Here is a 26,913-nt window from a genome sequence, read left to right on the forward strand (position 1 = left end):
TCCTGTTCTCCATGTTCTCCAAATCTAAAAGCTTCTTCAAAACAGCGATAAAAAAGACAAAAAGAAAATGAGGATGTAAACACAACAAAAAAACGCTAAAAATGACAAAAAACTCAACAAAAAGGTGAAAAAACTGCAGCAAAAAAATGACAAAAATCCAGCAAAAAAAATGACAAAAATCCACCAAAAAAATGAAAAAAATCCAGCAAAAAAAATGAAAAAAATCCAGCAAAAAAAGGACAAAAATCCAGCAAAAAAGTGAAAAATATCCAGCAAAAAATGAAAAAAATCCAGCAAAAAAAAAGACAAAAATCCAGCAAAAAAATGAGCAAAAATCCAGCAAAAAAAGACAAAAATCCAGCAAAAAAAAGACAAAAAATCAGCAAAAAAATGACAAAAATCCAGCAAAAAAGTGACAAAAATTCAGCAATTTTTTTTTTAAATCCAGCAATTTTTTTTTTTAAATCCGTCAAAAAAGTGACAAAAATCCAGCAAAAAAGTGACAAAAATCCAGCAAAAAAGTGACAAAAATCCAGCAAAAAAGTGACAAAAATCCAGCAAAAAAGTGACAAAAATCCAGCAAAAAAATGACAAAAATCCAGCAAAAAAGTGACAAAAATCCAGCAAAAAAGTGACAAAAATCCAGCAAAAAAGTGACAAAAATCCAGCAAAAAAAAGACAAAAATCCAGCAAAAAAAAAAAAAAAATCAGCAAAAAAATGACAAAAATCCAGCAAAAAAATGACAAAAATCCAGCAAAAAAGTGACAAAAATCCAGCAAAAAAGTGACAAAAATCCAGCAAAAAAGTGACAAAAATCCAGCAAAAAAAAGACAAAAATCCAGCAAAAAAAAAAAAAAAATCAGCAAAAAAATGACAAAAATCCAGCAAAAAAGTGACAAAAATCCAGCAAAAAAATGACATCTGAAGGAAACACATTTAAACACACATTGCCTTTGCCGTCTCCTTTTGAGCGTTCTTGTTTTCTTGTTCTGCTGAAGCCAAACCGCTCATACCGTTTCTGTGCACGGAACTTCCTGTTGGCCAGTGTAGGGAAACAACTACTTCCTGTCCACATTTTAATGTAAATTAAAAACAAAATAATATTTAACCTCTTAACTCCCACCTGAACATGTTTTTTCCTGTTCTCCATGTTCTCCAAATCTAAAAGCTTCTTCAAAACAGCGATAAAAAAGACAAAAAGAAAATGAGGATGTAAACACAACAAAAAAACGCTAAAAATGACTAAAAACTCAACAAAAAGGTGAAAAAACTGCAGCAAAAAAATGACAAAAATCCAGCAAAAAAGTGAAAAATATCCAGCAAAAAATGAAAAAAATCCAGCAAAAAAAAAGACAAAAATCCAGCAAAAAAATGAGCAAAAATCCAGCAAAAAAAGACAAAAATCCAGCAAAAAAAAGACAAAAAATCAGCAAAAAAATGACAAAAATCCAGCAAAAAAGTGACAAAAATCCAGCAAAAAAGTGACAAAAATCCAGCAAAAAAGTGACAAAAATCCAGCAAAAAAGTGACAAAAATCCAGCAAAAAAGTGACAAAAATCCAGCAAAAAAGTGACAAAAATCCAGCAAAAAAAATGACAAAAATCCAGCAAAAAAAAGACAAAAAATCAGCAAAAAAATGACAAAAATCCAGCAAAAAAGTGACAAAAATCCAGCAAAAAAATGACATCCGAAGGAAACACATTTAAACACACATTGCCTTTGCCGTCTCCTTTTGAGCGTTCTTGTTTTCTTGTTCTGCTGAAGCCAAACCGCTCATACCGTTTCTGTGCACGGAACTTCCTGTTGGCCAGTGTAGGGAAACAACTACTTCCTGTCCACATTTTAATGTAAATTAAAAACAAAATAATATTTAACCTCTTAACTCCCACCTGAACATGTTTTCTCCTGTTCTCCATGTTCTCCAAATCTAAAAGCTTCTTCAAAACAGCGATAAAAAAGACCAAAAGAAAATGAGGATGTAAACACAACAAAAAAACGCTAAAAATGACAAAAAACTCAACAAAAAGGTGAAAAAACTGCAGCAAAAAAATGACAAAAATCCAGCAAAAAAAATGACAAAAATCCACCAAAAAAATGAAAAAAATCCAGCAAAAAAAATGAAAAAAATCCAGCAAAAAAAGGACAAAAATCCAGCAAAAAAGTGAAAAATATCCAGCAAAAAATGAAAAAAATCCAGCAAAAAAAAAGACAAAAATCCAGCAAAAAAATTAGCAAAAATCCAGCAAAAAAAGACAAAAATCCAGCAAAAAAAAAGACAAAAAATCAGCAAAAAAATGACAAAAATCCAGCAAAAAAGTGACAAAAATTCAGCAATTTTTTTTTTTAAATCCAGCAATTTTTTTTTTTAAATCCGTCAAAAAAGTGACAAAAATCCAGCAAAAAAGTGACAAAAATCCAGCAAAAAAGTGACAAAAATCCAGCAAAAAAGTGACAAAAATCCAGCAAAAAAAAGACAAAAATCCAGCAAAAAAAAAAAAAAAATCAGCAAAAAAATGACAAAAATCCAGCAAAAAAGTGACAAAAATCCAGCAAAAAAATGACAAAAATCCAGCAAAAAAAAAAAAAAAATCAGCAAAAAAATGACAAAAATCCAGCAAAAAAGTGACAAAAATCCAGCAAAAAAATGACATCCGAAGGAAACACATTTAAACACACATTGCCTTTGCCGTCTCCTTTTGAGCGTTCTTGTTTTCTTGTTCTGCTGAAGCCAAACCGCTCATACCGTTTCTGTGCACGGAACTTCCTGTTGGCCAGTGTAGGGAAACAACTACTTCCTGTCCACATTTTAATGTAAATTAAAAACAAAATAATATTTAACCTCTTAACTCCCACCTGAACATGTTTTCTCCTGTTCTCCATGTTCTCCAAATCTAAAAGCTTCTTCAAAACAGCGATAAAAAAGACCAAAAGAAAATGAGGATGTAAACACAACAAAAAAACGCTAAAAATGACAAAAAACTCAACAAAAAGGTGAAAAAACTGCAGCAAAAAAATGAAAAAAATCCAGCAAAAAAAATGAAAAAAATCCAGCAAAAAAAGGACAAAAATCCAGCAAAAAAGTGAAAAATATCCAGCAAAAAATGAAAAAAATCCAGCAAAAAAAAAGACAAAAATCCAGCAAAAAAATTAGCAAAAATCCAGCAAAAAAAGACAAAAATCCAGCAAAAAAAAAGACAAAAAATCAGCAAAAAAATGACAAAAATCCAGCAAAAAAGTGACAAAAATTCAGCAATTTTTTTTTTTAAATCCAGCAATTTTTTTTTTTAAATCCGTCAAAAAAGTGACAAAAATCCAGCAAAAAAGTGACAAAAATCCAGCAAAAAAGTGACAAAAATCCAGCAAAAAAGTGACAAAAATCCAGCAAAAAAAATGACAAAAATCCAGCAAAAAAAAGACAAAAAATCAGCAAAAAAATGACAAAAATCCAGCAAAAAAGTGACAAAAATCCAGCAAAAAAATGACAAAAATCCAGCAAAAAAGTGACAAAAATCCAGCAAAAAAGTGACAAAAATCCAGCAAAAAAGTGACAAAAATCCAGCAAAAAAGTGACAAAAATCCAGCAAAAAAAAGACAAAAATCCAGCAAAAAAAAAATAAAAATCAGCAAAAAAATGACAAAAATCCAGCAAAAAAGTGACAAAAATCCAGCAAAAAAATGACATCTGAAGGAAACACATTTAAACACACATTGCCTTTGCCGTCTCCTTTTGAGCGTTCTTGTTTTCTTGTTCTGCTGAAGCCAAACCGCTCATACCGTTTCTGTGCACGGAACTTCCTGTTGGCCAGTGTAGGGAAACAACTACTTCCTGTCCACATTTTAATGTAAATTAAAAACAAAATAATATTTAACCTCTTAACTCCCACCTGAACATGTTTTCTCCTGTTCTCCATGTTCTCCAAATCTAAAAGCTTCTTCAAAACAGCGATAAAAAAGACAAAAAGAAAATGAGGATGTAAACACAACAAAAAAACGCTAAAAATGACAAAAAACTCAACAAAAAGGTGAAAAAACTGCAGCAAAAAAATGACAAAAATCCAGCAAAAAAAAAGACAAAAATCCACCAAAAAAATGAAAAAAATCCAGCAAAAAAATGAAAAAAATCCAGCAAAAAAAGGACAAAAATCCAGCAAAAAAGTGAAAAATATCCAGCAAAAAATGAAAAAAATCCAGCAAAAAAAAAGACAAAAATCCAGCAAAAAAATGAGCAAAAATCCAGCAAAAAAAGACAAAAATCCAGCAAAAAAAAAGACAAAAAATCAGCAAAAAAATGACAAAAATCCAGCAAAAAAGTGACAAAAATTCAGCAATTTTTTTTTTTAAATCCAGCAATTTTTTTTTTAAATCCGTCAAAAAAGTGACAAAAATCCAGCAAAAAAGTAACAAAAATCCAGCAAAAAAGTGACAAAAATCCAGCAAAAAAGTGACAAAAATCCAGCAAAAAAAATGACAAAAATCCAGCAAAAAAAAGACAAAAAATCAGCAAAAAAATGACAAAAATCCAGCAAAAAAGTGACAAAAATCCAGCAAAAAAATGACAAAAATCCAGCAAAAAAGTGACAAAAATCCAGCAAAAAAAGTGACAAAAATCCAGCAAAAAAGTGACAAAAATCCAGCAAAAAAAGTGACAAAAATCCAGCAAAAAAAAAGAAAAAAATCCAGCAAAAAAAAAAGAAAAATCAGCAAAAAAATGACAAAAATCCAGCAAAAAAGTGACAAAAATCCAGCAAAAAAAATGACATCTGAAGGAAACACATTTAAACACACATTGCCTTTGCCGTCTCCTTTTGAGCGTTCTTGTTTTCTTGTTCTGCTGAAGCCAAACCGCTCATACCGTTTCTGTGCACGGAACTTCCTGTTGGCCAGTGTAGGGAAACAACTACTTCCTGTCCACATTTTAATGTAAATTAAAAACAAAATAATATTTAACCTCTTAACTCCCACCTGAACATGTTTTCTCCTGTTCTCCATGTTCTCCAAATCTAAAAGCTTCTTCAAAACAGCGATAAAAAAGACAAAAAGAAAATGAGGATGTAAACACAACAAAAAAACGCTAAAAAGGACAAAAAACTCAACAAAAAGGTGAAAAAACTGCAGCAAAAAAATGACAAAAATCCAGCAAAAAAATGAAAAAAATCCAGCAAAAAAGTGAAAAATATCCAGCAAAAAATGAAAAAAATCCAGCAAAAAAAAAGACAAAAAAAAGACAAAAATCCAGCAAAAAAAAGAGCAAAAATCCAGCAAAAAAAGACAAAAATCCAGCAAAAAAAAGACAAAAAATCAGCAAAAAAATGACAAAAATCCAGCAAAAAAGTGACAAAAATTCAGCAATTTTTTTTTTTAAATCCAGCAAAAAATTTTTTTAAATCCGTCAAAAAAGTGACAAAAATCCAGCAAAAAAGTGACAAAAATCCAGCAAAAAAGTGACAAAAATCCAGCAAAAAAGTGACAAAAATCCAGCAAAAAAAAGACAAAAAATCAGCAAAAAAATGACAAAAATCCAGCAAAAAAGTGACAAAAATCCAGCAAAAAAATGACAAAAATCCAGCAAAAAAGTGACAAAAATCCAGCAAAAAAGTGACAAAAATCCAGCAAAAAAGTGACAAAAATTCAGCAAAAAAGTGACAAAAATCCAGCAAAAAAGTGACAAAAATCCAGCAAAAAAAAGACAAAAATCCAGCAAAAAAAAAAGAAAAATCAGCAAAAAAATGACAAAAATCCAGCAAAAAAGTGACAAAAATCCAGCAAAAAAGTGACAAAAATCCAGCAAAAAAAATGACAAAAATCCAGCAAAAAAAAGACAAAAATTCAGCAAAAAAATGACAAAAATCCAGCAAAAAAGTGACAAAAATCCAGCAAAAAATGACAAAAATCCAGCAAAAAAGTGACAAAAATCCAGCAAAAAAGTGACAAAAATCCAGCAAAAAAGTGACAAAAATCCAGCAAAAAAGTGACAAAAATCCAGCAAAAAAAAAGACAAAAATCCAGCAAAAAAAAAAAAAAAACAGCAAAAAAATGACAAAAATCCAGCAAAAAAGTGACAAAAATCCAGCAAAAAAAATGACATCTGAAGGAAACACATTTAAACACACATTGCCTTTGCCGTCTCCTTTTGAGCGTTCTTGTTTTCTTGTTCTGCTGAAGCCAAACCGCTCATACCGTTTCTGTGCACGGAACTTCCTGTTGGCCAGTGTAGGGAAACAACTACTTCCTGTCCACATTTTAATGTAAATTAAAAACAAAATAATATTTAACCTCTTAACTCCCACCTGAACATGTTTTCTCCTGTTCTCCAAGTTCTCCAAATCTAAAAGCTTCTTCAAAACAGCGATAAAAAAGACAAAAAGAAAATGAGGATGTAAACACAACAAAAAAACGCTAAAAAGGACAAAAAACTCAACAAAAAGGTGAAAAAACTGCAGCAAAAAAATGACAAAAATCCAGCAAAAAAAATGACAAAAATCCACCAAAAAAATGAAAAAAATCCAGCAAAAAAATGAAAAAAATCCAGCAAAAAAATGAAAAAAATCCAGCAAAAAAATGAAAAAAATCCAGCAAAAAAAGGACAAAAATCCAGCAAAAAAGTGAAAAATATCCAGCAAAAAATGAAAAAAATCCAGCAAAAAAAAAGACAAAAAAAAAGACAAAAATCCAGCAAAAAAAAGAGCAAAAATCCAGCAAAAAAAGACAAAAATCCAGCAAAAAAAAGACAAAAAATCAGCAAAAAAATGACAAAAATCCAGCAAAAAAGTGACAAAAATTCAGCAATTTTTTTTTTTAAATCCAGCAAAATTTTTTTTTAAATCCGTCAAAAAAGTGACAAAAATCCAGCAAAAAAGTGACAAAAATCCAGCAAAAAAGTGACAAAAATCCAGCAAAAAAGTGACAAAAATCCAGCAAAAAAAAGACAAAAAATCAGCAAAAAAATGACAAAAATCCAGCAAAAAAGTGACAAAAATCCAGCAAAAAAATGACAAAAATCCAGCAAAAAAGTGACAAAAATCCAGCAAAAAAGTGACAAAAATCCAGCAAAAAAGTGACAAAAATTCAGCAAAAAAGTGACAAAAATCCAGCAAAAAAGTGACAAAAATCCAGCAAAAAAAAGACAAAAATCCAGCAAAAAAAAAAGAAAAATCAGCAAAAAAATGACAAAAATCCAGCAAAAAAGTGACAAAAATCCAGCAAAAAAGTGACAAAAATCCAGCAAAAAAAATGACAAAAATCCAGCAAAAAAAAGACAAAAATTCAGCAAAAAAATGACAAAAATCCAGCAAAAAAGTGACAAAAATCCAGCAAAAAATGACAAAAATCCAGCAAAAAAGTGACAAAAATCCAGCAAAAAAGTGACAAAAATCCAGCAAAAAAGTGACAAAAATCCAGCAAAAAAGTGACAAAAATCCAGCAAAAAAAAAGACAAAAATCCAGCAAAAAAAAAAAAAAAAACAGCAAAAAAATGACAAAAATCCAGCAAAAAAGTGACAAAAATCCAGCAAAAAAAATGACATCTGAAGGAAACACATTTAAACACACATTGCCTTTGCCGTCTCCTTTTGAGCGTTCTTGTTTTCTTGTTCTGCTGAAGCCAAACCGCTCATACCGTTTCTGTGCACGGAACTTCCTGTTGGCCAGTGTAGGGAAACAACTACTTCCTGTCCACATTTTAATGTAAATTAAAAACAAAATAATATTTAACCTCTTAACTCCCACCTGAACATGTTTTCTCCTGTTCTCCATGTTCTCCAAATCTAAAAGCTTCTTCAAAACAGCGATAAAAAAGACAAAAAGAAAATGAGGATGTAAACACAACAAAAAAACGCTAAAAATGACAAAAAACTCAACAAAAAGGTGAAAAAACTGCAGCAAAAAAATGACAAAAATCCAGCAAAAAAATGACAAAAATCCACCAAAAAATTGAAAAAAATCCAGCAAAAAAATGAAAAAAATCCAGCAAAAAAAGGACAAAAATCCAGCAAAAAAGTGACAAAAATCCAGCAAAAAAGTGACAAAAATCCAGCAAAAAAAAGACAAAAATGGAGGCGTCACAAGAGGAGCTACATGAAACAAAAAAGGGGCAAACAAGGAGGTATCTGGGCAAGCCACACAAGCCTTCTATCCCTAATGTTCTGACCCTCAGGTGAAGAATGTCGACAGAGCCAGGGGAGAAGGAGGAAGACAAAGATGAAGATCAGAAGGAGTGAGAGGAGGCGGAGGGAGCTGACCAGTGCAGGACACCACGCTCTGAAACAGGGACAAACCCAGGAGGCGTTGCACCGTTTCAGAGGAGACTGAAGGCAGACAGGTTTCCCCGACCTCCAAAAACACACGCAGTGGCTCAGGACGAACCTGACACCTGAGCTACGCAATCTCGTTGTACAATTGTATAATGACAAATAAAATCACTTATTTAACCCCTTAACTCCCACCTGAACCGAGCACATTTTCTCCAGTTTGGCTTTACCCCAGTCCAAAAGCTTCTGGAAAAAGCTGTGAAAATAGTAACAAAACTGAGACGAAAACAATGATGGAAATGTGAGAAAGAAGTGAGAAAACATCGACAAAAAACTGACGAAAAATTGGTGAAAAAGTGGCAAAAATGTCACAAAAATGTCACAAGAAATTGACAAAAATTGACGAAAAAATGACAAAAAAATTGACAAAAATGTGATGAAAATGTGACAAAAAAATTACAAAAATGTACAAAAAAATGACAAAAATGTGACAAAAATGTGATAAAAATGTGACAAAAAAATTACAAAAATGTGACAAAATGTGACAAAATGACAAAAAATTGATTAAAAAAAAGTATGAAAAAGTGGCAAAAATGTCACAAAAATGTCACAAGAAATTGACAAAAATTGACGAAAAAAATGACAAAAAATTGATAAAAAATGTACGAAAATGTGACAAAAATGAGTTGAATACCCAACAAAAAAATGATGGAAAAAAATCTGATGACGTGAGGAAAAAGGTTCAGGCGAGGGAGTTAAGAGGTTAAAGGGGCTGGAAGCAAGTTCGCCATTTTATACTCACTACTGCCACCTCTGGCCATATATGTAACTGCACCTTCTATATTAAGCTCGTGCATGACGGCAATTCGGGCCGAAGTGACACATTTTTGAGTGACCGTACAGGATTTTAGAGGCAGTTGTGGTGAACAGGTCTGAGCTCATTCTACACATTAGGACATGGCTGGAACATGTAGGTGGAGGAAAATACTTAATTTTAACATTTTTAAACTCCTTATAGTCCCTTTAAAGCAGCCCTAAGTAACTTGTTTACCTTAAAGGTCCTATATAATGCAAAATCGACTTTTTGGAGCTTTTTTGGAGCTCAAAACACCCCCAGAGTGGTTTGTGGCTTCATTCACGCAGCTCTCAGTAATCCTCCTGAATCCTGCTCTCTGAGGCTCCGCCCTCTCCTGGTGAACGACTGAGTGTTCAGTTGTGTCGTCACAGCGGAACGGAAGTGCTCGACGTCTGTAATGTAATGTCTTAATTCTATGCTTACGGCCGGATCTTAATTTGTAAAACAGCTTTTTCATTATTTCTGTCGTAAGAGAGATGCAAAGAGAAAAAAAAAAAGGGGGAAAAAAAGTGCCCGAGGTGCTTCCAGGTCAGCTGAGGCCAAAACAAACACATCCCCTGAGCGTCTGAACAGATCAGTCATGTTTGCGCTGCAGCTGTGAAGATGGAGCTCGTTATAACCTATTCTGGACACACCTCTTCTTTATTCTTAACTAACGATAATGTCACGCAGAAAAAGAAGCGCGTTTGGCTACGGAGTTTATTCAACCTTTTTCAGGAAGAGGCCACTCAGCTGTTTTTTTCTCCGGGATTCAGCGACTATCAGCCAAAATGGTGTTTTTCTGTGACTGTCACTGATGGATGTTTGGGGAACCTTCACCAGAATCAAAGTGGATTCACTTTTATAACCAACGCAAGTCCCACAATGTAAACAGCGATGGACCAGAGGGTGAGTCAGTCCAAACGCGTGTTAGCTTGTGTGTTAGCATATTAGCTTGTGTGTTAGCATATTAGCATGTGTGTTAGCATATTAGCTTGTGTGTTAGCATATTAGCATGTGTGTTAGCATATTAGCATGTGTGTTAGCATATTAGCTTGTGTGTTAGCCATTTATGAAGCCGTGTTGCAGATGTCAACTCCGTATAACTGCATCGTGAAGCAATTTCACTTATTGTTGTTTATTTATATTACGGTAAAGTTGTATGTGCGGAGAGAGGGGGCGGAGTTAACTGAGTCGAAGCGTTGTCTCCAGGGTTTGAAAAATACCTCCAGAAAACACTTATATTTATCACAGCAGAACCCCCTCCCCACTGATGCCACAGACAGCGTGTGGAGGGGGCGTGTCTGAAAGGCTCAGAGGTTCTTAAAGAGACAGAGGCCTATTTCAAGACATTCACTACAGCCATTTTGAGAGAGACATTTTATACAAGGCAGTTATTCTAATTTACTGCATTTACAGACCAACAGAAGGTTTGGTCATCATTGTAGTGTGATATAGACTGGTGCTATGGGACTGAAAAAAGCATAATACCCCCTCTTTAAGCAAACCTCTTTTCGAAGCAGATCACATGACGTGTTTTTATTTCTACCCCGGTCGTGGGGTAGGTTGTAACAAAGGAACACCATGCATGACGTCAACTCATGAGGTCTGTGATTTTTTTTTATTGCAAGTAGTGCATATTTTACAAATGTGCAGAGGGGGCACAATACATTTAAAGAAAAGAGGAAAAAAAAAAGAGAGAGACAAAACAACACACATGAGGTATGACATTGGACAATAGACTAGTTCCTAGTACCATTAGTGCCGCCGTCACTACACACACCACAACTACTACCACCACCACTGCCACCATCCGCACCACCAACGCCACTGCCGCACCGCCATCACCACCACCATCACCATCACTATCACTACTACCACCATCCACACCAGCATCACCACCACCGCTACTAAAATCAAAGATTTGAGTTTAGAGTAAAGTAAATTCATAGAAGAGAACAGATAACAAATAAAGAGAAGGAAAAATAAATAAATAATAATAATAATAATAATAAAATAAATAAATAAATGAATAAAAAAAAGGGGAATATATATATATATATATATACATATATATATATATATATATATATATATATATATATATATATATATATATATATATATATATATGTATATATATATATATATATATACATATAAATAAATGAATGGGTTCCATTAATTATTTCTTGTAAATAATATGGTTGTCATTAAATGTGTGGCATTCTTCTCATACATGCCTAGTTTAGCCATGTCGATAAGGGCAATGTCCGCACACTGTTCCCCACGCCTGCGACACCCAGGCCAGCACCCGCGGCTGCGCACTGTTGGTCCCCCGCCAATCCTGATTCAGTAGGTCCCAGTGTGTCCCTACATAGAGTGAGGTGCATTAAAATGAGCACCGAGCTCATCCTATTCTTTGTGTTTTCCCCTTTACAGGGTTTCTCAGTATGTCCCTAAGTGCCATTTGTAGTTAACAAATGTGGGTACTTTGTATAAACGTTTCAGAACTCTACCTCAAATATTCCGTGAGTTACAGGTGCTGAAGCAAAAAGTGTTACAACCATCCCCGGTCTCCCCTACTATAGGCTCAGCATTTTTCACTTTTGCAGGGAACAATATTGTTGATTGTCGTCGGTAGCAACAGCCAAACATGGAATATAATAGAGGTCGACCGATGGGTTTTCCTCAGGCCGATGCCGATCTACACCTCCAAATGTGTCGGTGTTGACCGGTGACAGCAGAGGGGGCAGTGTATTCACGTATATTCAGGCTCTTCAGAGGAAGCTTGTTTGAAAGTCTCTATCTCTAGGCTTCCGAAATGATAAGCAAAAGTCATCAAATATGGAAAGGCCTCGTCTTTATCACTTTCAGTTACGGAGATATTGGCTGATAGCCGATATTAAAAATACCCTTATATCGGTCAGGCCCTAGTTCTGATCAGAGAAATGAGCCAAAGCGACTTGGAAGAACTGAAAAAGAAGACACAGCACTCCTGGCTTTGGTTTTTATTTTGTTTTATTGTTTTGTTTGTCTTTTACATTAACCAAAACATAAAAGTCATTTTACAAAAGGAACAGAATGAGCCAAACTGTCGATCTTTCTGTGGTTTCTCCGTCTCCTACATTTGATCTGCGTCACCAAAGCGTTAAAGGAATAGGCCACCGTTTTTACATACTGAGATATGTTCTTACCTGAGCTTTGACGAGTTCTTTAGGACCTGTCTGATCTTCACCCGTGCCTTCAGTCACGTAAACACAGCGCAGACGGCGTTAGCATTTAGCCTCTCCCTCTCTCCTCTATAGCTCCAAAACAGGTCAAGATAGAAGCTACCAAGCTCTTCCACGTTTTCCCTATTTAAATATGGTTACGTGAAGTGTTCCAATACAAAGTATAATTACACAAAATTAAACAATGTGGATTTTCTAAGCGGATAAAAGGGGGAACTATATTGTAAGGCGTAATAATGCCAGGAGTGGTTCGAAATCTGCGCAGTAATCTTCACTTTACTGCGCAGTAATCTTCACTTTACTGTGCAGTAATCTTCACTTTACTGTGCAGTAATCTTCACTTTACTGTGCAGTAATCTTCACTTTACTGTGCAGTTATCTTCACTTTACTGTGCAGTAATCTTCACTTTACTGTGCAGTAATCTTCACTTTACTGTGCAGTAATCTTCACTTTACTGTGCAGTAATCTTCACTTTACTGCGCAGTTATCTTCACTTTACTGCGCAGTAATCTTCACTTTACTGTGCAGTAATCTTCACTTTACTGTGCAGTAATCTTCACTTTACTGTGCAGTAATCTTCACTTTACTGCGCAGTAATCTTCACTTTACTGCGCAGTAATCTTCACTTTACTGTGCAGTAATCTTCACTTTACTCTGCAGTAATCTTCACTTTACTGCGCAGTAATCTTCACTTTACTGTGCAGTAATCTTCACTTTACTGTGCAGTAATCTTCACTTTACTGTGCAGTAATCTTCACTTTACTGCGCAGTAATCTTCACTTTACTGCGCAGTAATCTTCACTTTACTGTGCAGTAATCTTCACTTTACTGTGCAGTAATCTTCACTTTACTGCGCAGTAATCTTCACTTTACTGTGCAGTAATCTTCACTTTACTCTGCAGTAATCTTCACTTTACTCTGCAGTTATCTTCACTTTACTGTGCAGTAATCTTCACTTTACTGTGCAGTAATCTTCACTTTACTCTGCAGTAATCTTCACTTTACTCTGCAGTAATCTTCACTTTACTGCGCAGTAATCTTCACTTTACTGTGCAGTAATCTTCACTTTACTCTGCAGTAATCTTCACTTTACTCTGCAGTAATCTTCACTTTACTGCGCAGTAATCTTCACTTTACTGTGCAGTAATCTTCACTTTACTGTGCAGTAATCTTCACTTTACTGCGCAGTAATCTTCACTTTACTGTGCAGTAATCTTCACTTTACTCTGCAGTAATCTTCACTTTACTCTGCAGTAATCTTCACTTTACTGTGCAGTAATCTTCACTTTACTGTGCAGTAATCTTCACTTTACTCTGCAGTAATCTTCACTTTACTCTGCAGTAATCTTCACTTTACTCTGCAGTAATCTTCACTTTACTGTGCAGTTATCTTCACTTTACTGTGCAGTAATCTTCACTTTACTGCGCAGTAATCTTCACTTTACTGTGCAGTAATCTTCACTTTACAGTGCAGTAATCTTCACTTTACTGTGCAGTAATCTTCACTTTACTGTGCAGTAATCTTCACTTTACTCTGCAGTAATCTTCACTTTACTCTGCAGTAATCTTCACTTTACTGTGCAGTAATCTTCACTTTACTGTGCAGTAATCTTCACTTTACTCTGCAGTAATCTTCACTTTACTCTGCAGTAATCTTCACTTTACTCTGCAGTAATCTTCACTTTACTGTGCAGTTATCTTCACTTTACTGTGCAGTAATCTTCACTTTACTGCGCAGTAATCTTCACTTTACTGTGCAGTAATCTTCACTTTACAGTGCAGTAATCTTCACTTTACTGTGCAGTAATCTTCACTTTACTGTGCAGTAATCTTCACTTTACTGTGCAGTAATCTTCACTTTACTGTGCAGTAATCTTCACTTTACTGTGCAGTAATCTTCACTTTACTGTGCAGTAATCTTCACTTTACTGTGCAGTAATCTTCACTTTACTGCGCAGTTATCTTCACTTTACTGTGCAGTAATCTTCACTTTACTGTGCGGATGCCTTTGTAGAGCCGCTGGAGTCAAAGGCAGGTCCAGAGCGTCCTCCTCCACCACGGCACCTTCACCGCCCATAGACTTCTGTTCCGTTCGCTCGGACCCAGCTGAGACCTTTCACCAGTTGCGGGTGCACGTGCGTTTATTACACGTGTGTTATGTCCGTGCTCGGCAGCCTGGAGACCAATCACAGAGCGGGCAGGGACGCTTGTAGTTTGTTTATGGATCCAACATGGCGGCGGCAGACGCCATCTTTCGATCAAGCTTCAGACTGTGTGAATAGTTCAGCTCGACCGTGAACAACAAACCGGAACATTTAACCTCTTCACTCCCACCTGAACGGATCCCATTTTCTCCAGTTTGGCTTTACCCCAATCAAGAAGCTTCTTGGGGAAAAAGCCACAAAAAATGAGAAGAAAACAAGGATGTAAACGCAACGAAAATGTGACAAAAACTCAACAAAAAATGACAAAAATTCAACAAAAATGGAAAAAAAAGAAAAAAAAAACCTACAAAAGGTGACACAACACAGCAACAACTTGAGGAAAAAGATCAGTTTTGTGGGTCTTAGCTTTCAAATGAGGTGTTACACAGGCCTCTATAATGGCCAAAGAGGACAGAATGGTGTAGGCGGGTGGGAAGAGGTAAAAAGGCCTTTTCATCTCTAAACCTGCAGCATCTCGCTTTAATTGAGTCATTAGTATAATCTTAGGACACTAGTGAGCGAGAGAGAGGGGGGGGTGACCCGAGCCTAACGTCGGGGGCCCGTGTCACGGAGGAACATGCTAAACCTGCAGTGCCGCTCACGTCGTCTTTGTGGAATATTTTGAACATTTTGAATATTTTGAACATTCTGTGAGGTCAGTGAGACAAGTCTTTGTTCCAAACATGTGGGTTGGAATGTACGGCCGAAGCGTCTTTATGCAAATCCGTGTCTTCCCTGGAGGCAGGTGACGGCGGCCCCTCTGCAGTGTGAACCTCACCCTCATAGTCTTTGGATGAGAATGTTTCATTTTAGACTTTTAGTCAAATAATTCTCTTCGATTTTGTTTTGTAATTGTGATACATATATATGACGAGCACCTGTATTATTCCCGGTCCTGCTTTGTGGAGCTTCTCCCACATGAACAAAGCTCAGAGCCGCTCCTTTAGCAGTGGATTGAAATGACACTCTTTCAATCTCTTTATTTAGTCATGTTTTAGTCGATGGAAATATCTGGACATTTTTGCTCAAGACAGAGCGAGTCAAAACAACGTAAAAATTCACAAAACTGAAAGTATTTTATCCACACTCTTGCCTCTTACTGTAATTGATTAACTCTATGTTGATGTTTTCGTTGATTGTATTTGTTTTCTTATATTTATGAAACTGTGAAGCACTTTGAATTGCCTTGTGTATGAATTGTGCTCTACAAATAAACTTGCCTTTTAGTCACAGATCATAAAAAAGCTTTTGATTTCGTCCAGTTCTAGTCAGCAAAAACATGACTTTGACTGATATTATGACTCAATATTTTAGAAATGAACACGGCTGGCCACGTGTGCACCGAGCTGGACATTTGAAGAGCAGAAAGACTTCTTCTATACGTGGGCCGATACTCCCCTTGTGGAGAACCGGCCCCTTGACCTCAGGCTCACGCTCATATGGCGGCATTGTCAGGCCAGAGCCCACCTAATATCATGAGCACAGGAACAATAGGAGAGTAAAACAAGACTCTGCAGCAGCACTGAGGGGGCAGCGGCGCCCCCTGGAGCTGTGCCACTCAAGAATGCTGTTTATGGACGAAGTGTAGCCAGAGGAGCAGGTTTCTGAACGACAAGGACTTTAACCTCTCACCACCCGCCTAAACTAAATGCATTCTGTCCTCTTTGGCTGTTATATAGGCCTGTGTAACACCTCATTTGAAAGCTAAGACCCACAAAACTGATCTTTTTTCTCGCATTGTTGCTGTGTTGTGTCACCTTTTGCATGTTTTTTTTTCTTCTTTTTTCCCCCATTTTTTTCACATCTTTGTTGAATTTTTGTCCCATTTTTGTTGAATTAAGGGTCAGTTTAGGACCGGTTAGAGACATTGTTCTTTTATTTAAATAAACCTGTTTTTGAAGCAGATCACATGACGTGGCCTCTGTGTCGTGACCCTTTATTTCTTTTGTTAAACTGTGTAACATGTGTTACAACCTGCTCCTGTAGTGGGGTAGGTTGTAGCACCTGCCCCTGTAGTGGGGTAGGTTGTAACACCTGCTCCTGTAGTGGGGTAGGTTGTAGCACCTGCTCCTGTAGTGGGGTAGGTTGTAACACCTGCTCCTGTAGTGGGGTATTCAACAAAAAAAAGACAAAAATGGAAAAAAAGGAAAGAAAGAAAAAACATACAAAAGGTGACAAAACACAGCAACAACGTGAGGAAAAAGATCAGTTTTGTGGGTCTTAGCTTTCAAATGAGGTGTTACACAGGCCTCTATAATGGCCAAAGAGGACAGAATGGTGTAGGCGGGTGGGAAGAGGTTAAAAGGCCTTTTCATCTCTAAACCTGCAGCATCTCGCTTTAATTGAGTCATTAGTATAATCTTAGGACACTAGTGAGCGAGAGAGAGGGGGGGGTGACCCGAGCCTAACGTCGGGGGGGCCGTGTCATGGAGGAACACGCTAAACCTGCAGTGCCGCTCACGTCATCTTTGTGGAATATTTTGAACATTTTTAACATTTTGAACATTCTGTGAGGTCAGTGCGACAAGTCTTTGTTCCAAACATGTGGGTTGGAATGTACGGTCGAAGCGTCTTTATGCAAATCCGTGTCTTCCCTGGAGGCAGGTGACGGCGGCCCCTCTGCAGTGTGAACCTCACCCTCATAGTCTTTGGATGAGAATGTTTCATTTTAGACTTTTAGTCAAATAATTCTCTTCGATTTGAGTCTAGTGTTTGTCGACTGAGACGCTTGTCAGTTTACTCGACTATATTTAAAGGGATATTTCAGGATTTTTGACATGGGGCCTCTTGTTGATTTCTGGTGATATTTTTTTTTGTAATTCATGCAGTTCTTATGTTTGAAGAGTTTCGTGGCGCTAGGCTAGTGCAAGGCTAGTGCATGTCTATGGTATCAGCTAGCCTGCATTAAAAACAGTGTGACCCGCTCCACAGAGCACCTGAGGCAAATCACTTATAACACCAGACGTCTGTGTCCATAGAGACATTTAAACCATTTTGCATTTAACCTCTTAACTCATTCTGATTATTATGGCTCATGATATTCTAATTATATGACGAGCACCTGTATTATTCCCGGTCCTGCTTTATGGAGCTTCTCCCACATGAACAAAGCTCAGAGCCGCTCCTTTAGCAGTGGATTGAAATGACACTCTTTCAATCTCTTTATTTAGTCATGTTTTAGTCGATGGAAATATCTGGACATTTTTGCTCAAGACAGAGCGGCGCCCCCTGGAGCTGTGCGACTCAAGAATGCTGTTTATGGACGAAGTGTGGCCAGAGGAGCAGGTTTCTGAACGACAAGGACTTTAACCTCTCACCACCCGCCTAAACCAAATGCATTCTGTCCTCTTTGGCTGTTATATAGGCCTGTGTAACACCTCATTTGAAAGCTAAGACCCACAAAACTGATCTTTTTTCTCGCATTGTTGCTGTGTTGTGTCACCTTTTGCATGTTTTTTTTTTTTTTTTTTTCATTTTTGTCACATTTTTGTCGAATTTTTGTCACACTTTTGTCGCGTTTACATCCTTGTTTTCTTCTCATTTTTTGTGGCTGTTTTGGTGCTTTTTCCCCAAGAAGCTTTTTGATTTGGGTAAAGCCAAACTGGAGAAAATGGGATCCGTTCAGGTGGGAGTTAAGAGGTTAAATCGCTGTTCAACTTTTTAAAAAACGATGTTGGACAATACTATACTGTCCCGGAAGGTATTTCAAACATCTCGTCAGGTAATGCTGCCTGTGTTGCCCAGAGCGATGAACCTTTGTCTCCCTCCTCACAAGTTAGGTAAGACCTCGCCCCATCGCATGTGAACAGGTGTCTCCGCCCCTCCCGCTGTGGTATGGAGAGGGGGTGTGGCGCGGCGAGGATGCCCTTAAATAAAGAGGCAGCGCGGCATCAGTCAGACAGAGGCGAGAAGAGAACCTGCCTCCTCCTCAGAAGAGAACCTGCCTCCTCCTCAGAAGAGAACCTGCCTCCTCCTCAGTCGCCCGGCCGGTAGCTAATCTTTCATTCTTTCCTCTCTTTTAATGGCAGACACAGCTCTAAAGGCTTTCCTTTCCTCCACAGACTCGTCTCATCGCCTCGACTTCGCTGTTGTTGTGGAACTCACGACCATCCGCCATGTTCCGGCTGCTGCTCTGCATCTCAGCTCTGGGCCTGTTGGCTGGTGAGTGGAAAACGGATTCTCTAAATGTAATGTTTGACCGCTGGAGATGTTGATAATGTTTCTGTTTAGATGCTGTGCAATACACCACAGTAAAAGAGGTTTTACTCCTGAACTGTCCAGTGACTTACTATGGCACAGATCAATCATCTGTCAAGGTGAGTGTCATGTTTCTGTGAGCGACTGTGGCAGAGTGGTTGTCCTGTCTCCTGCCTCTAGAGCAGGCAGGTTGAAGATTCCTGATCGTAATTTATTGTCTGAATATTTGTCTCTTGTTTTCACAGGTGGAGACCTCGGTGAAACAGATTAAGCTTCAAGCGATTTCACCTAGTGAAAAAATATCCTTTAACGAAGACTTAGCGTCAGACTATGAAGTCGACGAGGTGACAGACATTAGCACTTTGCCCCAGGACGTAAAGGATGTAATTGGTGAACCAACATGTGTCGTCCAAATAAAGCTCACACTGGTGAAGGGTGGAGATGCCGTGAGTGTTCCTTTCCTTTCTAAACTCCTTGACCTCTGACATGACTGTGTTACTCGTGTGCCTGTGCAAACACAACTCATTCTTCTCCTGTTCTCGTTCATAGTTCATCTACTTATATACAGACGCATCCATAGGGTACGTTGCTGTTAAAACCTCGGAGAATCCACTGTCGGTCACTGCCAGATCCTCAGGCCCAGGTGATACTCTGGATGTCCCAGCTTCCTCTGTCAAGACTCTCTCCGTGGACGCCTGTTATAGTTACGATTCTGGTATGTATACAACACTGTGATCCAGAACACATAGACTCACTCTCTAACACAATTTGATTATTTTTTGGGATTCAGTCCTAGAGCTGGGCGATTTCCCCCCCCCAAAAGAAAACGATTCACAATTCGATTCGATCCCCCCCCCCCCCCCCCCCCCCATTTAAAACAAAATAACTGTGAACTGTAAATATATTTCAAAAATATAGATTTATTGCATTTAATTCTATCTATGCAAATAATATTAAACAAATGTCAACTATGTCAAAAGCCAAGTTTTAGTTGAACAAAATCAATTATTGCAGCAAAATCGAGCAAAACATAAACAACAACACCTTTATCTACAGTGCCTACAGTGACTTTACCTCATCCATTTGAACTCAAAGAAAATGCGATATTAGATCATTTTGAAAGTGTCAGTGTCAAGCATAAATTATTTATCATTTATTCAACGACCTTTGTAATAAAAATTGGGAAAAATGTGAAAGTTGATGCTACAACCCCCTGTGATTGATAAATACGAAGACACCAGAACAGTGTTTCCTTAACTTTGCAAAAGGAGTGAAACAGCGCCCCCAATTTGACGCTGGTGGTCATAAAGTGTACTGCATCCATATTTACCATTGAGAATGAGTGGGACAGAGTTAGTATTAACCAGATGCGGCGCAAAAGTAGGTCACTGTGCAGGGCCAACGAAATTGTTCCCGTGGGCCGGGCTTCACTTTGGGCACCCCTGCTCTGAGCAGAGGGCAGAGAGCTAAAAATAAAGAAATAATTAAGAAAAAGTCTATTTTTCTTAAAAATATGAATCGATTTGACCCACCAACTCGATTTGTGTGTGTATATTGCCTTTTGTAAACTCATAAAGTCCAGTTTAAAGCGGAAGAATTCAAAGGTCATGTCTACACTGACCTCAGCTCGTGTGCCTCCAGGGTCCTTCACGTTACCATGTCAATAATGATCAAAATGTTTCTTTTCAGACAGAATCTATAGCGTTGGCTCTATGACATTTAGGAATGCTGAAACGTGCACGGACACGATTTGCCTCGGAGCAGGGAGCACCGAAGACATATTCAACTGCAACGGAGCCGAACGCTGTTTTCCCTTTGAGGGGTAAATATACAGCCTTTTCATTCTTTAAACGTGAGGTGGACATAACCTGCATAACTGTAGTTTATAAGCCGGCCTCAGGGCACCTCAGCAGTGATACTTCAGTTTTATACTTGGGTCCTGGGCAGCGCTTTTTGACACAGTGTTCATTTCATCGACTAAAATATTTAGTCTTAATTTTAGTCAAAGTGATATTTTGGACGACTAAAATTGGACTAAAACTAAATTAAAAGTTTCTCATGAGACGAAAACTGTGACTAAAGTGTTCAGATATTTTAGTCGACTTAAATGAGACTAAATATAAATGAAGAGGAGAGACTAAAATCATCCAAACTTCTACTGACCGTCTGAAAAAGCCTCAGATCATTTACAATCTCTGCCAGAGGAGCAGCTCTGAGCTCCATGAAGCCGAGGAACAAGATTAAACAGGATTATAATGAATATTAGAAATATAGGTCGACTAAATTCACTTGCAATTTTAGTCGACTAAAACTAGACCAAAATTGAAAAGTTCTTTTTTTTTTTACTAAATCCTGACTAAAATTAACCCCTTAACTCCCACCTGAACCGAGCACATTTTCTCCAGTTTGGCTTTACCCCAATCCAAAAGCTTCTGGAAAAAAGCTGTGAAAATAGCAACAAAACTGAGACGAAAACAATGATGAAGATGTGACAAAAAAGAGACAAAAAATGTCACAAAAATGTCACAAAAAAATTGACAAAAAAAGAAAAAAATGACAAAAAATTAATTTAAAAAAATGACAAAAAAGCTACAAAATGAGTTGAATGCCCCCCCACAAAAAAGATGGAAAAAAATCTGATGACGTGGGGAAAAAGATCCATTTAGATGAGTTTTGTAGATCTTGGCTTTCAAATGAGGCGTCACACTGGCCTACAGGACAAATCCTGTAGGCCAGTAAAGCCGGTAAAGCTGAACTGGAGAAAATGCTCTCGGTTCAGGCGGGAGTTAAGAGGTTAAATGACATTTTAGTCAAAATACTAAGACTAAAGCTAAAATAGAATATGTCGTCAAAATGAACACTGTTTTGACGACACATGTTAATTTACTTTTAGTGTTGTGTGAAACGTAGTTCAATTTTAGTCAAGATTTAGTCAAAAGAATATCTTCAATTTTAGTCTAGTTTTAGTCGACTAAAATTGCAGGTCGACTAAATTTAAGACTAATTTATTTGCCTTCATAATATTCATTACAATCCTGTTTAATCTTGTTCCTCTGCTTCATGGAGCTCAGAGCTGCTCCTCTGGCAGGGATAGATACAGGCGGCATCTCGTCATAGAAGGGGGCGTGGCTTCGCCGAGGGGGAAAATAGAATCTTTAGAGAAACACAACTTTCCCTCTTTTTAGCCATTTTCTGGTGGAATATCAACTTATTTATCACATAAGTAAAGTCAAGTGTAAATCGGGCCCATATGGATATTTTCTCACAGCAGATTGTTCAGTAGAAGTGAAAAAAACGGCAGTTGTAGCAAGTGCTAGCTAACCATTAGCATTAGCCCGATGCTAACATGTAGCATCAGGATAGCATTCTCCATTATTCATGTATTTATGGGATGTTGAACCACTTTGCTCCTCCCCATGTCTTTGTATCTTTATTTAGTAGAAACTATGTTCATAATTCAGGTTTTGTTAAAGTAGTTTTTGAATAATTAGTGAAAGTTTAGATCTTAACTGTTTTCAAGAATGACCATATATGGGCGACTCCAGAGATGCCGTCTGTATCTATTGTAAATGATCTGAGGCTTTTTCAGACGGTCAGTAGAAGTTTGGATGATTTTAGTCTCTCCTTTTCATTTTTATTTAGTCTTATTTTAGTCGACTAAAATTAGTCATTTTAGTCATAGTTTTAGTCTCATGAGAAACTTTTAATATAGTTTTAGTCCGATTTTAGAAATAAATATTTCAGTGGATGAAATAAACACTGGTCCTGGGTCTTCCTGGGGGCCTTTTCCCAATCATTTCGGCCGCCTGTTTCTGCAATCCTGTCCTTTCGGTCATGACCCAGATCTCATCGATACAGACGGCATCTCGTCATAGAAGGGGGCGTGGCTTCGCCGAGGGGGAAAATAGAATCTTTAGAGAAACACAACTTTCCCTCTTTTTAGCCAGTTTCTGGTGGAATATCAACTTATTTATCACATAAGTAAAGTCAAGTGTAAATCAGGCCAATATGGATATTTTCTCACAACAGATTGTTCAGTAGAAGTGAAAAAAACGGCAGTTGTAGCAAGTGCTAGCTAACCATTAGCATTAGCCCGATGCTAACATGTAGCATCAGGATAGCATTCTCCATTATTCATGTATTTATGGCCTGTTGTATCTTTGTTTGTATCTTTATTTAGTAGAAACTTTATTCATAATTCAGGTTTTGTTAAAGTAGTTTTTGAATAATTAGAGAAAGTTTACATTTTTCTCCAAATTGTTTTCCCCCTTAACTGTTTTCAAACATGACCATATATGGGCGATTCCAGAGACGCCGTCTGTATCTATAGACCCTTTAACTGCTGACATCATCTGTGACATCATCAGGAAGTGATCAAGAGAAAGAAGATTAAACTAAAACTAGCGATTATAAGTGTAAAACTACAGCTAAAACATGTGGTCCTGTTGTGGCTTAAGGTATCAGACCAAGAGGAACGACATTTGAGACGATAAAATAAGCTTTATTTGATATTTCCAAAAACAGTTACACATTTGTTTATCGTTACCATGGCAACAGCTCCAATGGAAATAGATGGGAATCCAGCTTCCTGCCTCCAGCTAAGCCCGGAATGTTTACAGACCATTAAGGTTAGTGCTAGATCGTGTGCTCCGGAGGGACAGTCTGCTGGGAAAACGTGAGATATCATGACACAAATGAAGGTTAGGGCCAGGGAAATGGTTAACCTCTTAACTCCCGCCTGAACCGAGAGGATCTTTTTCCCCACGTCATCAGATTTTTTTGTTGGGTGTTCAACTCATTTTTGTAACTTTTTTGTAATTTTTTATCACATTTTAGTCATTTTTTCGTCCAGTTTTTCGTCCATTTTTAATACATTTTTTGTCACAATTTTGTCACTTTTTTATCACATTTTTGTAATTTTTTTGTCACATTTTTGTTATTTTTTTGTCAATTTTTTATAAATTCTTTTGTAATTTTTTTTGTAATTTTTTGTCAATTTTTTGTAATTTTTTTGTAATTTTTTTGTCACATTTTTTCGTCATTTTTTTGTCAATTTCTTGTGACATTTTTGTGACATTTTTTGCCACTTTTTCATAAATTTTTCGTCACTTTTTTGTCACATTTCCATCATTGTTTTATTGCTATTTTCACAGCTTCTTTCCAGAAGCTTTTGGATTGGGGTAAAGCCAAACTGGAGAAAATGTGCTCGGTTCAGGTGGGAGTTAAGGGGTTAACCTTAAGGATTAGGGTTAGGATTCGGATTATTTGTATTTTTAGACAAACCAACTCATAGATCTATACAAACTCACAGCAGACCGTCCCTCCGGAGCATACCATCTAGCACTGACCAACAATTAAAGGGTCTACGCTAACAGCTGCAAAGATGGCCGATCTCCATGGTAACTGTGGACTTTCCCGAACTCTATAAAAGAAAATCAAACTTGAATCAAAGTGCAAACAGCCAATCAGCCGGCACTGACTCAAATAAACTCGACTCGGTGTCTGTAGTGACTGTGCGTTTTTGTGCTGACTCCGCCCTCTGTCCCGTCAGGTGTGAGGAATTCAAGTACTGCTCCGTCCTGGGGCCCGTCGTGATCGACTTCAGTGGCGGGTCAGCCAGCCAGGCCGGGACCTGCGATTACAAATTGTTCGAGATGGTCGATGAACTCACTGTGGTGGGCAGGTTTGATCTGCGCCGCCTCACCGACACGCCCTTTCTGACCGATCTCACCTTTTCAACGAAGGACAGCACTTTCTTCGTGAAGGGCGTGAGCCTTTCTGTGAGTATGATATGTTTTTTGTTTTTTTTTAATTTTCGTTTTTAAGTGGCGTCTGGCTATTCCCGGGCCTGGCTTCCGATACCGATACTGAGAGGAGAATCTGCCGATATCCGATATTAACCTCTTAACTCCCACCTGAGCGTGTTTTCTCCTGTTCTCCAAGTTCTCCAAATCTAAAAGCTTCTTCAAAACAGCGATTGAAAAAGGAAAGAAAAAGAAAATGAGGATGTAAACACAACAAAAAAGCGCTGAAAAGTGACCAAAAAAAGTGACAAAAATGTAAAAACTCAACAAAAAGGGGACAAATGAGCAGCAAAAAAAGACAAAAATCCACAATAAGTACAACTATAAGTACCACAATAAGTACAACTATAAGTACCACTATAAGTACCACTGTAAGTACCACTATAAGTACCACTATAAGTACCACTGTAAGTACCACTATAAGTACCACTGTAAGTACCACTGTAAGTACCACTATAAGTACCACAATAAGTACAACTATAAGTACCACAATAAGTACAACTATAAGTACCACAATAAGTACAACTATAAGTACCACTATAAGTACCACTATAAGTACCACTATAAGTACCACTATAAGTACAACTATAAGTACCACTATAAGTACAACTATAAGTACCACTATAAGTACCACTATAAGTACAACTATAAGTACCACAATAAGTACAACTATAAGTACAACTATAAGTACCACTATAAGTACCACTATAAGTACCACTATAAGTACCACAATAAGTACAACTATAAGTACCACAATAAGTACAACTATAAGTACCACTATAAGTACCACTATAAGTACAACTATAAGTACCACTATAAGTACCACTATAAGTACCACTATAAGTACCACTATAAGTACCACTATAAGTACCACTATAAGTACAACTATAAGTACCACAATAAGTACAACTATAAGTACAACTATAAGTACAACTATAAGTACCACAATAAGTACAACTATAAGTACCACAATAAGTACAACTATAAGTACCACAATAAGTACAACTATAAGTACAACTATAAATACCACTATAAGTACCACTATCAGTACAACTATAAGTACCACTGTAAGTACCACTATAAGTATCACCGTAAGTACCACTGTAAGTACCACTATAAGTACCACTGTAAGTACCACTATAAGTACCACAATAAGTACCTAGAATTATCACTGTAATTACCACCCTAAGTATCACCGTAAGTACCACTGTAAGTACCACTATAAGTACCACAATAAGTACCTAGAATTACCACTGTAATTACCACCATAAGTACCACTGTAAGTACCACTGTAAGTACCACAAGTGTTTATGGGATGACTGGAGGGTCTTTCAGCTCCCCCTGGTGTCTCTGGCCAGAAAACCATGTTTGTAACTTTCCTGCCACCGGACCGGAGTCACCAATACACACTAATGGAATCACGAAGAAGAAGCTAACATGCTAACGGGCAAAGCTAACTGCGGGCTAGCGCCACTTTAAACAGTATTTACAGCCAAGTTTGAGTGAAAAAAAATATTTGCATTGTATAATTGGATGCACAATATCCCTCTGTCCCTTCGCCTTTTCTGTCAGCGTAGGATTTACTCTAATAAGCTCTGAGCTCCATGAAGCCGAGGAGCCAGATTAAACAGGATTATAATGAATATTATAAATATAGGTCGACTAAATTCACTTGCAATTTTAGTCGACTAAAACTAGACCAAAATTGAAGAGTTCTTTTTTTTTTTACTAAATCTAAAATTAACCCCTTAACTCCCACCTGAACTGAGCACATTTTCTCCAGTTTGGCTTTACCCCAATCCAAAAGCTTCTGGAAAAAAGCTCTGAAAATAGCAACAAAACTGAGATGAAAACAATGATGAAGATGTGACAAAAAAGTGAGAAAACCTTGACAAAAATGTGACAAAAAAGGACAAAAAAAAGACAAAAAATGTGACAAAAAAATGACAAAAAATGTGACAAAAATGTGACAAAAAAGGACAAAAAATTAATTTAAAAAATGACAAAAAAGCTACAAAATGAGTTGAATGCCCCCCCCAAAAAAAGATGGAAAAAAATCTGATGACGTGAGGAAAAAGATTTAGATGAGTTTTGTAGATTTAAGCTTTCAAATGAGGCGTTACACTGGCCTACAGGATTTGGGTAAAGCTGAACTGGAGAAAATGCTCTCGGTTCAGGCGGGAGTTAAGAGGTTAAATGACATTTTAGTCAAAATACTAAGACTAAAGCTAAAATAGAATATGTCGTCAAAATGAACACTGTTTTGACGACACATGTTCATTTACTTTTAGTGTTGTGTGAAATGTAGTTCAATTTTAGTCAAGATTTAGTCAAAAGAATATCTTCAATTTTAGTCTAGTTTTAGTCGACTAAAATTGCAAGTGAATTTACT

General features: G+C 37.0%; 1 protein-coding gene across 1 annotated transcript in view; it reads right to left on the minus strand.

The window, feature by feature from the left end:
* The window catches only part of LOC306969190 (voltage-gated inwardly rectifying potassium channel KCNH6-like), a gene marked incomplete at both ends in the record, with an annotated part of 32,292 nt that extends 13,655 nt beyond the window's left edge, over positions 1–18,637 (minus strand). Inside the window, one exon of the mRNA XM_079564790.1 lies at positions 18,625–18,637. Within this exon, the coding sequence (XP_079420916.1) occupies positions 18,625–18,637 (13 nt within the window). The remainder of the gene's footprint in view (positions 1–18,624) is intronic.
* Positions 18,638–26,913: the final 8,276 nt, after the last annotated feature.

This window comes from Gobius niger, assembly GCF_951799975.1.
Source record: "Gobius niger genome assembly, chromosome: 10".
In the NCBI taxonomy this organism is placed as follows: Eukaryota; Metazoa; Chordata; class Actinopteri; order Gobiiformes; family Gobiidae; genus Gobius; species Gobius niger.